General features: G+C 53.7%; 1 protein-coding gene across 1 annotated transcript; it reads left to right on the plus strand.

Moving 5' to 3' along the window:
- Positions 1 to 3,220: 3,220 nt before the first annotated feature.
- Positions 3,221 to 8,308, plus strand: SLC32A1 (solute carrier family 32 member 1). The gene is made up of 2 exons (XM_010958748.3): positions 3,221 to 4,055; positions 6,410 to 8,308. Exons 1-2 carry the CDS (start codon positions 3,663 to 3,665, stop codon positions 7,595 to 7,597), a joined length of 1,581 nt encoding a protein of 526 aa, XP_010957050.2. The 5' UTR covers positions 3,221 to 3,662; the 3' UTR covers positions 7,598 to 8,308.
- Positions 8,309 to 15,015: the final 6,707 nt, after the last annotated feature.

Here is a 15,015-nt window from a genome sequence, read left to right on the forward strand (position 1 = left end):
ATTTGGAGATTGATGGCCTCACCAGAGCACAGCCCAGCTCATTACCAGCTAGGTAGGTTGTCCTGTTTATCTTGGGAGGCTGCCTGCCTTCAGGTCAGCCCAGGATGGGAAGGGGTGAGGACAGGGAGGTGGGGGCAAAGCCAGAGAGTGTGCACTCAACTCACTTCAACTCTCAGGGCCAATCACAGGCTTTTTCTTGTATACTCACTTTCCCCCAGACAATGAGCAGCAGCCACTGGGTATAGCAATAACCACAAAAATGATACCAAAATAACTGCTACCATGTACTGGGCACTTAGCATGTGCCAAGAATTTTATAGACACGATCTCATTGAATCCCCTCAATAACTCTAGGAGTCTGTTGCTATTATCACATTTTAGGGACGAGGAACTGGAAGCTAAGAGATGTTAAGTAAGTCATCAAATGTCACACAGCTGATACGTGATGGAGCAGGATTTTCCAATAAGGGATGGGCTGCTTGGGAGCTTGCCATCCTGGCCTTCAGCCTGGGAAAAGGTATTTACTGCAAACAGCAGGAGAGGAGAGGAACAGAGGTGTTCCTCCCCAAACTGCTCACATTTGATTACAGCCAGAAGGACTGGAGTCTGATTTTGAATTTCATCACTTTTGACAGTGGGGTGGCCAAACACCAAACAACCAGGGAGAGATGGAAGGACAAGATGATGTCACGGAGGGGAAGGTACATTGAAGCAGCATCAGGGTTCCGGGGTCCTAGCCCAGCTCTACCCTGGACTCTGTGTGACCTTGAGCAGGACACCTTCCTGCTGGGCCTCGGTTTGCTTATCTGTCCAATGAGAATGAAAATGAGGCTCTGTTGGGATGCTTTAGGGATGGTTTAAGCATTACAGAGAGGGTGATTGGACTGAGTGCTCTCTGAGGTCCCCACCCCGAAGAACTGAGGTGGGGAACAAAGATAGGGACGGTGCCTGTGTCATCTTCAGCTAGAAGAGAATGCCATGCACAACAGGGCTTTGAGGAGGTTTGCTAAATGAATGAGTAAATGAGTGAATGAATGACATCATTTCTCACTACTCAAAGAACTTTACAGCCCTTCTTCGGTCCTGCAACAGTGAACATCAGCAGGGGAAAGGAAAGAGGGGATAAATACTCTGGATCCTCATAAAATCCACACACGAATAGGCAATGATAACTGATACCTATGTGTCATTGATTCACTTGTCGGAAGGCATCGATGACCTCTTCAAATCTTGGTGTGTATGGGGGCACTAGGGAACTCTAGTCTCTGCCCAGATCATCTCCTGTGCAGCTAAAGAATTTCACCAAAAACAGAAGGACAGGGATAAGGATTAGGAAGTAGAGATCTTTGTGTATAGGAATCTGTAGGAAAAAGGCTCTCTCCCCAGCATCTGGGGTTTGGGGCAGAAGGGTCTCTGTGTAGGGTAAATCTCTGGGATGGGAGATAGGAGGGGATTTTTCCCCAAAGCCTCTTTGGAAGAAAGTATCTCTGTGTTTTTGGGGCGGGGGGTGGGGAAGGATCTCTGTCCTGTCTTTGTTCTGAGTCCTATCATGATTTGGAGGGTCTGTGTTTGGGAGAGGGCGCTATGGAGAGGTTTTCTTGTCATAGTGGCTGGGAATGGGGGCACTTCCATTTAGGGGGAGGATTTCTGTCTTGGTTTTTGCCAGGCAGGCTCTTGGGGGAATTTAAGGGGGTACCTGGGGAGGGATTATGAGCATCTCTGTCCAATGTAGTGAAGGTTCCCTATCTGGAGAGGAGCTTCTCAGAGACTGTGAGGTGCTGGGGGATGGGGGGCAAGGGGTGGGTAGGGGGTAGAAGGGAAGGCTGTCTTGTCTTGGCAGCCTCAACTCGCTGGTCAAAGCCCTCAGGCCGCCCTACTTGTGCGCTGATTTGAGCTAATCTAGAAGTGTCACAGGGGAGGAGGAGACTAGGGTTCTCAGACAGACTGGGTCTTGGGAGGGGGATCACTGGGAGCCCTTTTTGTTTCCTTCAGATTCTCCCCCATCCCACCCCCAGTCACAGCCACTAGTTTTCTTCCACCTAGGGTGGGATGGCCAGGTCGCTGACGCAGCTCTTTACGGCTTAGGAGTCCAGGGCAGAAGCCCAGCTGGGAACACACGCAGGGACCTACACCGAGCGGCAGACCCGCAGGGAGACACAAATACAAAAGGACTCATACAGGCAAAAACGCAAGCAACCTCTTCGGGAACACATACACACATAATCTAGCACACAAGCTCTGCGCACACGCAGGCGGAGATGAGCGCAAAACTACACATTTACAGAATAAACAGTTACCAAATCTCACCCTTGGAGTCCACTCGGATCTAGCCCATAGCAATATCTGATACAGTGTCGGTCTTTGTCTCTGGGTCTTTCTCCTACTCTCCGGCGTACACACACGCAACTCACTCAACAGAAACAGCCTAGGATTTCACGGACCCCAGCAGCCACGATGCAAGCAGGTCTCCAGCGCACCGCGCGCCTCCGCTCCCTGAGCCGGCTGCGAGCCCTTTTTCGCTCTGTGCGAGACACCGGCTGCGCCCCTCCGCGGCGTAGGCACTCGAAGACCCGCATCGAGATTGTCGACAGGTACCTTCAGTCCTTCAGTCCTGCCTCCTTACAGACCCTCAAACGAAAAGAAAGCTAACAGCCAACCTTTTGCCTTCGTTCCGCACACGTTTGGGGAACTGTAGCAAGAGACTAGCAGAATCGCTTCCATCTCGGCGTCCCTGGACGGGCGGAGACAGCCCCAGTGACTCAGACCCGGGCTGAGCCTTCTTTAGAGCGGTCCTCGATGCCGGATACTTCTGCCTTCAAGAGGGGCTTGCGACCCGGTTGAAATGCCAGTGATGGGTGCCAGGGAGACAGATCGATGCCCAGACGGCCCGCGCCGCCGGAGACAGGTAACTGTCCTTCTGCCTTTCTGGGTGTCTGGACCAGTCCTTGGCCAGAGGATCTGGGGCCGAAAGGCTCCCGGACTCTGGAGGGGGTATCAGGGGACGCGGGACTTACAGAATCTGCACCCAGGATCCCCCTCCCTCCCTGCTGCGGAGAAGTGGGAGGGGCCAGGATCTGAGTTTAGCCCCTCCCCCAGAAATGCAGCACTCCGGCCCCCATCCCGCCCTCCGTCGCGGGGTCCCTCCTGCTCCCTTCCTGTTGGCCCTTCTCCTGTCCCCATCCCAGTTCTCCGGAGTCCTTCGGTGCCCCTTTCTCTTCTCCTTGCCCTCTCCTAACGCCTCCTGCCTCTCGGAGGTTCTCCCTCCCCATCTTTCCTCCCGCCCTCGCCTAATTCCAGGGGGCGGGAGCGTATTGGGCTGCGCACGGGTGGGGGCGCCTCGCCGGCTTCGCGTAGCTGCTCTGACGCCGCCGCCGCCGCCACCGCCGCCGCCCTCCGCAGCCCAGCCTAAGCCCCGCGGCAGCTCCGCAGTGCACTCGCCGCCGCGGCTCCGCCAGCCCCGCTGCCCGCCTGCCCGCCCGCCGGGTCGGCCCAGAGCGAGCCTCAGACACCAGCCGAGGGGGTCATGAGCCAGTGCGCCCCGGGGCGCCGCCGGGAAAGCGAGCGAAGATAGCGGCCTCGCGTCCCCCTGGCCCTCGCCGCCTTTCCGCCCGTCCGCCACGTTCCCAGCCCCTTCTGTCCTTTCCTCGGGTCCCGCCGCCACCATGGCGACCCTACTCCGCAGCAAGCTGTCCAATGTGGCCACGTCCGTGTCCAACAAGTCCCAGGCCAAGATGAGCGGCATGTTCGCCAGGATGGGTTTTCAGGCGGCCACGGACGAGGAGGCGGTGGGCTTCGCGCACTGTGACGACCTTGACTTCGAGCATCGTCAGGGCCTGCAGATGGACATCCTGAAAACCGAAGGCGAGCCGTGCCGGGACGAGGGCGCCGAACCGCCCGTCGAGGGAGACATCCATTACCAGCGCGGCGGCGGCGCGCCCCTGCCACCCTCGGGCTCCAAGGACCAGGCCCTGGGAGCTGGTGGCGAGTTTGGGGGCCATGACAAGCCCAAGATCACGGCGTGGGAGGCGGGTTGGAATGTGACCAACGCTATCCAGGTGAGCGCGGGATTCCCAGCTCTGCTTGCCACCCCCCCACCCCCAAGTTCTGTGCACCAGGCTCTACCCTCAGCTGAGTCCTCTGGCGATCTGGGCCTCGAGATCCCCTCCTGTACCCGGGATCTCTCCTTCTCCCATCCCTCCTAGCCCTGCGTGGTAATCTATGCTCCCAGGCGATGTCCCGATCCGGCACCCCACACGCGGCCCTAGCCGCAGGACAGCTAGGCTGAGGTTCAGTCAGTGACACTAGCCCTGAGACCCTGCAAAAGCGAGGGAAACAGGACGAGGGGGAGTGGGGAGGAGTGAGGGAGAAAGAAAATCAGGATTGGACGGAACAGTATCGCCTGGGACTCCGGAATGGATTCACAGCTGCATTTTCGGGAGAAAAAGAGAGGGAGAAATCGCTGAGCTGGGAGTCCCCTCCCTTGACATACGCGAAACACACGCGTAGACACCACGCATATGCATAGGCAGGCCCACATGCCCACAGCCCCCTCCCCCACGAAAAAACGCTGGTCACAAGTGCACACGACATACATCTATATATAGATCACAGGGTTGTCCTCAAACGCACGAATTTTATACACCCCTACACCTCCCCTCTACAGAAACACATACCTGTACATACCAAGGGCACAATCGTAAACCCGTTTGACGATAACACATACACGCACAGACTCATGCATACGCTCTCACGTGCAGCCCTGTCGGGGACAAACAAGTATACGCAAGCACACACACACTTGTGACCACACAAGCACAATATGGCCACTAGTACCTCAGCGCTACCTGCACACAGACTCACCCTTCTCGCCCGAAATCCCGGTTACACCGCAAAGAGGGGACCAGCTCCTTCGTGTGTGACCCTGGCGAAGCCGCCTCTAGATGCTCTGAACCGCCTCTGGTCGCCAGGCTCGCCACCCTGTCACCCCTACTCTCAACCCTCAGTCCCCACCAGGGGGCGCCCTACTCCGCCGGGAGCGGGTTTATAGTATGCACAACGACCCCGGGAGCTGGCGATGGCGGGCAGGCCCCGGCTCCGGAACAGAGGAGGCCTCAGCCCTAGGCGTCCCCGGACCCTGCGGCTGCACCCTACACCCCTGCCCCTGGCGTCCCCAGAGCGCATGGTCATTGGGGCGCAGAACGTGGGTTTCCCGGTAGCTGGAGGCCGCGACGGGGTTGTTCCGGGACCCGGGCTCCCCAGGGCTCCGTGGGCCCCTGCGCGTTAAGTGGACCCACCCGAGGGGCCTCCCGCTCCAGGACGGGGCGGGACGGCCACGCGGAACCGAGGACCGGAGACCGCACCTGTCTCCGTTGCCGTTCGCACCTTCACCTGGGGCGTCTTTGAAGGCCCGTTCCGGAGGCCTAGAGGGAGGCCGGGGTGGGAGGCTGGAAGCCTGCAAGTCTCGAGAACCCTGGATTTCGTTAGCTTTGCTTCCCCGTGTGGATTCTAAACCCTCCTTCCACAGTTCTGCCCCCCGGATCCCACAGCTTCAGGTTATAGACTCCCGCTTGATTGCGCCTTTCACAAAGCACTCGTCCTTTCCCCGTAGGCCCCTAATCCTGCTTGTCTCTAGCACTTCCACATCGTCCCCTTCCTTAGGAATGCATCTCTCCGATGAAATTACTGCCTGGCCCAGAGGCTCCCCAACCCAGCCTCCCCAGCCCCGCACCTCTGGCCTCACCCCTAAAGCCCTTCACCAGCAACCTCAGGTTCCCAATGTTCTGTCCTCCCTGCGGCCTGCCCCACACTGAGCCCCTCTTCCTCCCTACTGTATCTCCTTCCCCTCCCACTGCTGATTTTAACGGTCCCTTCTCCAGTTCCGCCCTTAGACACCTGCGTTTCCCTCGTTAGCTTCCTTGCACCCCATTCCAGCCCCACCTAAGACTCCATGTCCCCTTTTCTTAGTGGCTGAGGCTCTGGTCTCTACCTTTCTCCTCGCCTTTTACCGGCCAAGCCCCCTCCAGCCCCTTCTCATCTTCTCCCTGGTCCCCACTTCTGATTCTGTCCCCAGGAACTACCCCCAAGGGTCTCCCCATACACCTTCCCTCTTTGTGACTTGACCCCAGACTCGGCCTCCTCCTTACCTCCCAGCCATTAAGCACAACTTTCTTTCTCTGTTCCGTCCTTAAACAGTTCCCCCTCCATCTGACTCAACAGCGAGGCTCCCCATTAGGCCGCTCTACATCCCCATTCCAGCCTACCCTTAACCTCTCCTCGCTGTGGCTTGGGCCCAGTTCTCACTCTCCTTAGCGCCGCCTTCTGGCTACAGCCTTAAGTCACTCCCCCAGACCCTCTCCCCCGAGACCGCTTCCACTAAGCGCCCGGGTCTGGTTGCCTCTTCGCTCCGCAGGGCATGTTTGTGCTGGGTCTGCCCTACGCCATCCTGCACGGCGGCTACCTGGGATTGTTCCTCATCATCTTCGCCGCCGTGGTGTGCTGCTACACCGGCAAGATCCTCATCGCTTGCCTGTACGAGGAGAACGAGGACGGCGAGGTGGTGCGCGTACGGGACTCGTATGTGGCCATCGCCAATGCGTGCTGCGCTCCGCGCTTCCCCACGCTGGGCGGCCGCGTGGTGAACGTGGCGCAGATCATCGAGCTGGTGATGACTTGCATCCTGTACGTGGTGGTGAGCGGCAACCTCATGTACAACAGCTTCCCAGGGCTGCCGGTGTCGCAGAAGTCTTGGTCCATCATCGCCACAGCGGTGCTGCTGCCCTGCGCCTTTCTTAAGAACCTCAAGGCCGTGTCCAAGTTCAGCCTGCTGTGCACTTTGGCCCACTTCGTCATCAACATTCTGGTCATTGCTTACTGCCTATCGCGGGCACGCGACTGGGCCTGGGAGAAAGTCAAGTTCTATATCGACGTCAAGAAGTTTCCTATCTCCATTGGCATCATCGTGTTCAGCTACACGTCGCAGATCTTCCTGCCTTCGCTGGAGGGCAACATGCAGCAGCCCAGCGAGTTCCACTGCATGATGAACTGGACACATATCGCCGCCTGCGTGCTCAAAGGCCTCTTCGCGCTCGTCGCCTACCTCACCTGGGCCGATGAGACCAAAGAGGTCATCACGGATAACCTGCCCGGTTCCATCCGCGCCGTGGTCAACATTTTCCTGGTAGCCAAGGCGCTGTTGTCCTACCCGTTGCCCTTCTTCGCTGCTGTCGAGGTGCTGGAGAAGTCGCTCTTCCAGGAAGGCAGCCGCGCCTTCTTCCCCGCCTGCTACGGCGGCGACGGGCGCCTCAAATCTTGGGGGCTGACGCTGCGCTGCGCGCTGGTCGTCTTCACGCTGCTCATGGCCATCTACGTGCCGCACTTCGCGCTGCTCATGGGCCTCACCGGCAGCCTCACGGGCGCCGGCCTCTGCTTCCTGCTGCCCAGCCTCTTCCACCTGCGCCTGCTCTGGCGCAAGCTGCTGTGGCACCAAGTCTTCTTCGACGTCGCCATCTTCGTCATCGGTGGCATCTGCAGCGTGTCTGGCTTCGTGCACTCACTGGAGGGCCTCATTGAGGCCTACCGAACCAACGCGGAGGACTAGAGCGAGCCCCGGCTGCGCTCCCGCGCTCCCCTCCCCTCCCGACCAATCCCATCCCCACCAGCCCCGTGCGCCCTGCCGCCGCGCTTGGGAAGCCAAGCTTTAAACATCTCTGGTTCCTAATTTCTGATTTTGGGGGTTGGGGGCGGGGGGGATAGGGTTCCACAATCCATCGTGTCTGCGTTTCTGTTGTCCTTTCTTTTACACAACATCCTGGTATCCGGGGAGGCGAGGGCGCATTTGTGGGCAGGGTTTTCTGTCCTTCCAGGAGAGGCACCGACACTTTGATCCCTGTCACCGAAAGGGGTGGGAAGGGAGGGAGAGGGGGCGCAACTCACGGCGCCGAAACTTGACCTTGGGGGGACATTTCATAGGCATCCGTGCTCGGAATCTGCAACGTCCAGCCATTTCCAGCAAGAGCGCTTCCCATTCCGGAGACATTTCAACCCTGCATCGGGAAAGGCTGGCCGGAAATCCGTTTCGGGTGGGCGATTTCCTTGCGCGAAGCCGGGAGGCAAGAAGCCGCGGCGGGGCCGGCTTGCTTGCCGGTTTTCAGGAACCCAAACTCATCTTGTGCAATTTATCAGGTTGTGGAACTGTTCTACTGTGCGTGTGGTGTGCTCGTGGTGAATAAGATGAAATGTATATCAGAAAAAAATCTATCTCTAATTTATAGTGCGGTGCATAATTATATCCGCAAATAAAGAAGAAACAAAGGCACTCGCGGCCTTGTCTCAGTTCTACATTTTCGAACTCGCGGGGATCCCCGCGCTGAGCGGCGGAGAGAACGGACTCTGGCCCGCCCGGTGAAGCAAGTGGGGAAGAGAAGCAGCTGCAGAGCCCCGGGAGAACTCCAGGCAGTGTGAAGGATGGTCAGCACCAAGGAGAGGCTCTCCAGATGCTTGAGGGGTGGGGGAGGACTCAGGGGAAGGCGCATGTGGTCCGCCCAAGGTTTCGGTTTCAGTGTGGCCTTGGCCCCCCAGTTGCCAGGACAAGGTTATTTCCAAATCTCTCCCGGGAGGGGGAGGTTGAATCCATGTGAAATTTGGTGGATGCTCCCAAGTTCCAATCCTTTAAAAAAAAAACACCAATTTTTTAATTTATGTACAGAAAGCACCACACTGCAGTTTAACAAATATTTAGAGAGGGTTCATCAGAGCTGGGACTGTGCTGGGTGCCAGGAGAAACAAACTCAGCCGTGCCCCCCTGGAACTTACAGTCTAGTAGAGGACAGGCAGGCAATAAACAGGGACACAGCAGTCTACAACATGCCTACCAGCTGTGAAGAGAGCTATAAAAGAAGTCAACAGCGAGTTGTATACTTCCCAGCTGGGTGCCAACCTGGCCTCCCAGGTATCTCTCACCCTGGAGGAACCCCACCCCACCCCCAAGTCTGAGCTGGAGTTTACACAGCCACAGTGAAGAGATCTGGCTGTTTGGAAACATCAGCCGTAGCCATTCCCGTCCCAGCCTCCTCTTTTCCTGAGCAGCCTGTCTGAGAATGTGTTTGCTTAAATTACCCAGAGGATCCCATTCTTTTTGGTGCAGATCCAACTCCAGGGGCAGCTCTCCTGCTGCCTTCAGGAGAGCCAGTCCTGGGGACGTTGGAAAGGGTCGTGGTCAGACTCTCCAGTTGGGATCTGGGAACTCGGGGAAGGCTGGACCTTTCCTGGGGCTTTCTCTCACTGCGAGAGAAGGCACGTGGGAGGTTCTTAGTCTTTACCACCAAGACAGAGGCCTCATTTGGAACGATTTCTTCTGGTGCGATGGGCGCGCGGGAAAGAATCGGGAAAATGCCGAAGTACCCTGGCCATTTCTCCCTGACCACTGCGACGGCACGCGTGCGTATATGCTTGTGTGAGAGAGCGCGCCTACTGGAAGATAAGCGCGGCCTGTAGGAGGGGTGGGGGGAGGGGTGGGTAAGGGTGGGGGTGGGGTGGGGCTGTATCTATGTCTTGTGAAAGTCTTGATGAATGTGTGTGAGTGCTTGTGTGTGCAGGGTATCTGTGAGCGCCTGCTTGCGACAGAGGTGACCTCTCATTGCCCTGGTTCTGTAGTCACCGAACGGGAGAAGAGCAAGAAGGATAAAATTCGGTCCCTTCGGCCGCTCGAGGCTGTGACGATTTAAACTGGCCATTTGAGATGTCCCCTGTCACCCGCCTAATGCCCCTTTGTCACTATTGTCGCAAATTCAGGATCCGGATCTGGCCAGAGGATTCTCAATTTCTAGTCCCTCTAATGCCCTCTGATATTTCTGAGGCCTGGAAAGCTAACTGTTCATCCTCCAGCGCCGCTTCCACCGCTTCTCAGCGGGTCCACCCACCCTGGGGTGCACTCTGAGTTGGAACTCTGTAGCCTCCAGAAAAAGCCTGGACTTCTGCAGTGGAAGTGAAAGCGGGAGCGTCACGCTGCACCAGCTCTGTCCTACCCGTCTTTAAAAGCACAAATGAGACACCAGGCAGGCCCCAGACTGCTGCTGCCACCTCCGCGGATTCGCCTGGATCCGCTGCACTGTATTCTGGCTCCAGGCTTTGTGCTCAGCTTCAGGAGCTTGAGTCCCCCCCACCCCCCACCCCCTTCGCGGGTCCAGAAAGGCTGAGGCTGGAAAGCCATGCTCCTAGGCGCCCCAGTGGAAACCCTGCCCCCTCGTGGGCAAGATACCCATCGCCAGATTCTAATTCAGGCCGATGGGAGAAATAAGGAGCAGGAAAAAAAGGCATCCATCTCTGCCTAACCCCCAACACCAAAGTGCATGGATATAAGTTGAGAATTCCTGAGCTCTCCTGGGTCCGTGATGAGCTCGCAGTACCAGTCTGAGGGAGGTGAATAGGCCCCATAAGGTTAATTCCAGGGTCGATTGAGGAGGGAAGGAATCCACCCAAGGACCGTGCACCCTGCCCCCTACCCCGGGTTCCATCAGTTCTCATCTGTTATTAGAAGAGTTCTGGCTCAAGGCGCTTCTGACCCTGACCCAGCCCAGGACCTTGGGAACCACCAAGACCTTGTCCCCCGGTGGAAGCCTCTACCCTGTTGGGAGCTGGCCCTGCCTGGACCCCAGCGGTGAGAGCGCAGGCTGCTGGCACTCACAGAAGGGTCTCCACCTTTAGAATTCTCTCTCAAAAAAAAAAAAAAATATATATATATATATATATGTGTGTGTGTGTGTGTATTTAATGGAGGTACTGAGAATTGAACACAGGACCTCATGCATGCTAAGCACGGTGCTCTACCACTGAGCTATCCCTCTCCCCCCACAATTTAAAAAAATTTTAAATATAAAAATTTAATCTTGATCTTGATTATTGAAAAAAACTTTTGTGACTCCTTAAATTTTGCTCTCTTAGCAAATGCCTCACTTTTTCACACTAGTCCCAGCCCTGGGTGTGAGGTAGAGCTTGAGAAATGAGTTCTACTCCCTGGAAGTATGGATTGAGACTTTTCAAGAGTCTGGTTGCAGTTGATGCTACGGTGGTGCTGTGGTCGCCACTTCTGCCAGTTGTGGGGTCCAGGAGGGACCAGGCAAGGATGGTCCTCTGGCCATGAACACCCCACAGGATGATCCAGCAGTGCTCAGCCATATGGGCTTCCAGCAGCTCCCAGCAACCCTCTAGGGGTGGAGTGAAAACAGGGTAAAGAGACTGAGGATGCCGCAGAGGGCATGGTACGGACTGTAGACTAGGGAAGGAAGCACAGTCCAAAGGGAGAGTGCAATGAAAGGAATGACTATTGTTTCCTGGTACCTGGCACAAATTCTGGTAGGCACAAGGATGTTTTTTATCAAATATTTATTGAGTACCTACTATAGGCCACACACTGGACTAAGGACTGTTCTAGGCCCCAGGGATGCAGCAGTAAACAAGATAGACCTGGCCTCTGTGGGAGGGGTCAATACCCCATCCTATGTCCTTGCATGTATCTGAGTTCACCTGAAGCTGTGGACATTTCTCAGGAACCTGACAGTGAACGATGACAAAGCGCCTCCCTCCATCTGTCTCTCTTTTCCTCTGCCTGAGGGCTTTCTAGGGTACCTTGGAACCCAACTTGGAATTGCTGGGGAGTTAAAAGCCCCCCAGTACTCAACTGGCAATAACTGCACATCTCCTGTCCTGTGATGGGATTATTTACGGTCTATTCTAGAAGGTATCTCAGATGGTTCCCAGCAGGATTGAACCACATATGTCCATGAGCTCATCAAAATACATTTTATTTGGCTTTGTCCCCCTTCCCTGTCTCTGTTTCCCTACTTCCTCACTTGTCCTTCCTGGGAGCGCCTTCCAGATTATTAAGTGCACCTGAGTCCTTCTCGCAGCATCTGCTTTTGGAGAAAGCTAAATGCAGACAGCTCCTGTATTCACAGTGCTTGTAATTTAGGGTGGTAAGTCCCAAATATCTATCCTTAGACAGGTGCCAGGCAAGGTGAGTCAGTATCTGGGCTGCAATCCACACTGGGTGCTGCAAGACCCTGGAGCATTGATTCTCATACTTTGCTTCCTTTTACAGTCACCTGGGGAGATTATAAAGTTCCTCATGCCTGGGTCTCACCTCATATAAGGAAATCAGAATCTCTGGGGGTGGGGTGCAGACATCAGCACTTTTCAAAGCTCCCCACTCAGCAGTCACGAGTTTAAAGCAATGATCAAATTGTGCTGGGCGGGAATTTATAGATTCCCTGCCTGAACAGTGGGGTAAGTTCTGGGTTAGATCTCTCCACCTTGCCTTTCTGGGGGGAACTCCCTTGTCCATCGTTCTCAGGGCTTTTGGCTTTGCTCTCTGAGTTCTTTCTTATCCATGATCCTCTTGAGAATTTAGGAGAGTACCCCCTCCTCGAGGTGGCACAACATTCACACCTGGCTTCCTCCTGGTGCAGGTTTGGGACCCTATGGTTACCTTAGAAGTCAAATACATAAAGAAAATTGGAGTGCAGGCTTGTGGTTTCTTGCCAATACAATTCCCTCAAAACTAAGTGTTACAGGTTGAATTATGCCTCTCAAAAAGATGTGTGGAAGCCCTAACACCTAGTTCCTGAGAATCTGATCTTATCTGGAAATAGGATTGTTGCAGATGTAACTAGTCAAGATGAGGTCATACTGAGGTAGGGTGGGTTCTTAATCCAATATGACTGGTATCTTTATAAGAGGAAAAGAGATACAGAGAGACACAGAGAGGACACCACATGACAATGGAGGCAGAGTGTGGAGAGATGGGTCTACAAGCCAAAGATTGCCAGCAACACCAGAAGCTCAGAGAAAGACATGGGACAGATTCTCCTCTAGTGCCTTCAGAAAAAGCATGGACCTACTGATTCCTTGGTTTTTGGAATTCTAGCATCCAGGACTGAGAGAGAATAAGCTTCTGTTGTTTTCAGCCATTCCAGTTTGTGGTATTTGTTATGGCAGCCCTAGGAAACTAACACAGTGGGCTTCTGATCTATCTTCTAGTCACTTCCATGGGCAAATAATCACAGCCATGGATTTTGTCTGATACTACTTTGTGCAACAGAGTAGCCACTAGCCACATCTGGCTATTTAAATTTAAATAAAAATGAAATAAAATTAAAAATTCAGCTCCTCAGTTGCACCGCTAACATTGCAAGTGTTCAGTGGCCACATGTGGCTAGTGGCTGCTGCATTAGACATAGTGGACTGTAGAACATTTCCATAAAGTCAGGAAGTACTACTGAACACTACTGCTATAGCTTATCAGTCACTTTTCTCCTGCACAGCAATCCTAGACTTTCAGTGGATTATAAGAACAAATGCTTTTCTTATTCATGGGTCCATGGGACAGCTCAACTTTAGGTGGCAGTTGGCTGGACTTGGCTCCTGCTACAGTCTGTGTTGGGTCTCCTCCACGTGACTCTCACTGTCTTTAGACCCAGGGCATGTTCTTCTCATGACCAAAAGCAGGAGAGTAAGAGGGCAGTCTAAGCCACACAAGTGCATTTAAAGCCTCTGCTCAGATTACATTTGGCTAACAATCCACTGGCTAAAAGCAAGTCACACGGCCAAGCCCAATATTGATGCCTACAGTGACAGGCCCTACAAAGTTACATGGCAGGTGGTATGGATATATAATCCTATTATAGAGGAGTGAAGAACTGGGAACAATAATCCAGTCTACCTCACCTATACATAGTGCTTCCCCTCACCCCCGAAAAGGTAATACTTTCATACAGTTAAAAAAAATCAAAAGTATATCCAAAAGTATGCAGTGAAAAAGTCTCCCATACCTGACCCACTCACCTTGTCCCTTTCCTTTACAGGTAAACTCTTTTTTTTAAAAACTTTTTTTATTGAGTTATAGTCATTTTACTACAGGTAAACTCTTTTATTGGTTTCTTGTCTATCTGCATGAAAATACAAGCAAAACCATATATATTTGCTCCCTCTTCCCCTTTCTTAAAAGGAGTTCCCTATAAACTGCACTGTCTTCTCATTTCTTTAAAAAAATCTATCTTAGAGATTTTTCCATATAAGTATATATAAATGTAGTTCTTAAACCTTATGTTCATTATATTTAATGTGTCCTGCTCCTCCCTGCTTTCTCAGTTTAATGATGGATACCTGAAAGGGTCTGAGATAATGGCTTGTGTTGGAAGGCAACACTTTTAATCTGAGTTTGCCACTTGATTGGCTCCTGATTTGGCCTAGAAGTGTTCTAGAGGTTATTTAGAACGTTTTGGGGGTCTCATTTCTTGCTAAGGATGATTGCTTATAATTAACTTGTTTTTATCTCTCCAAGTTATGTTCCAGAGCTGGGAGGGCAGAGTCATGGCAGCTGCTCTAATTCTTGCCAATCCCTTGGCTGGTAGAAAGGGCGAAATGCAGCAGGGAAGAATTTGCCCAATCCTAATTTTAGAGCTAAAACTGGAGTGAGTGGTGGTCATATTACCTCCATTCCCACCCCTATTGGCTAGAACTTAGTCACATGATCACACCAAGCTAGACGACCATGCAGGGGAATTGTACCACTAAAAGGAAAAGAGAATATACATATTAACAACTAGCTGTCCTTTTCTCATTGTTTGAGGTATCTGAAAGGGCAGTCTGTAGGAATTAATAAATAAGTCTATTTTGAAAGTTTCTATTGTACTATAAAATATAAGATGCAGAAGAGTGCACAAATCATAGGTGGATAGTTTGATGAATTTTCACCAAGGGAACACGCCTGCACAGGGCGCTCCTTGTTCAAGAAATTGAACACTCAGTTTCCCTGAATTTGTTTCCTTGACAGCGAGGCTAAGGGCGAAGTAATCATGTGGGGGTGGAGCCAAGGACGGTTGAAGGTGTTACGCGGCAAATAGGGCGTGGCTAGGAGGAAAGGGAGGGGGGCCCTGATCAGATTTGGAAGCCAGCGAGGGGCGTGGCCTGATGGCGTTACGCGTTAGGGGCGGAGCTTACTGGCCCGGAATCCCGGCTAGA

Source organism: Camelus bactrianus, chromosome 19 (assembly GCF_048773025.1).
Source record: "Camelus bactrianus isolate YW-2024 breed Bactrian camel chromosome 19, ASM4877302v1, whole genome shotgun sequence".
Taxonomy (NCBI): domain Eukaryota; kingdom Metazoa; phylum Chordata; class Mammalia; order Artiodactyla; family Camelidae; genus Camelus; species Camelus bactrianus.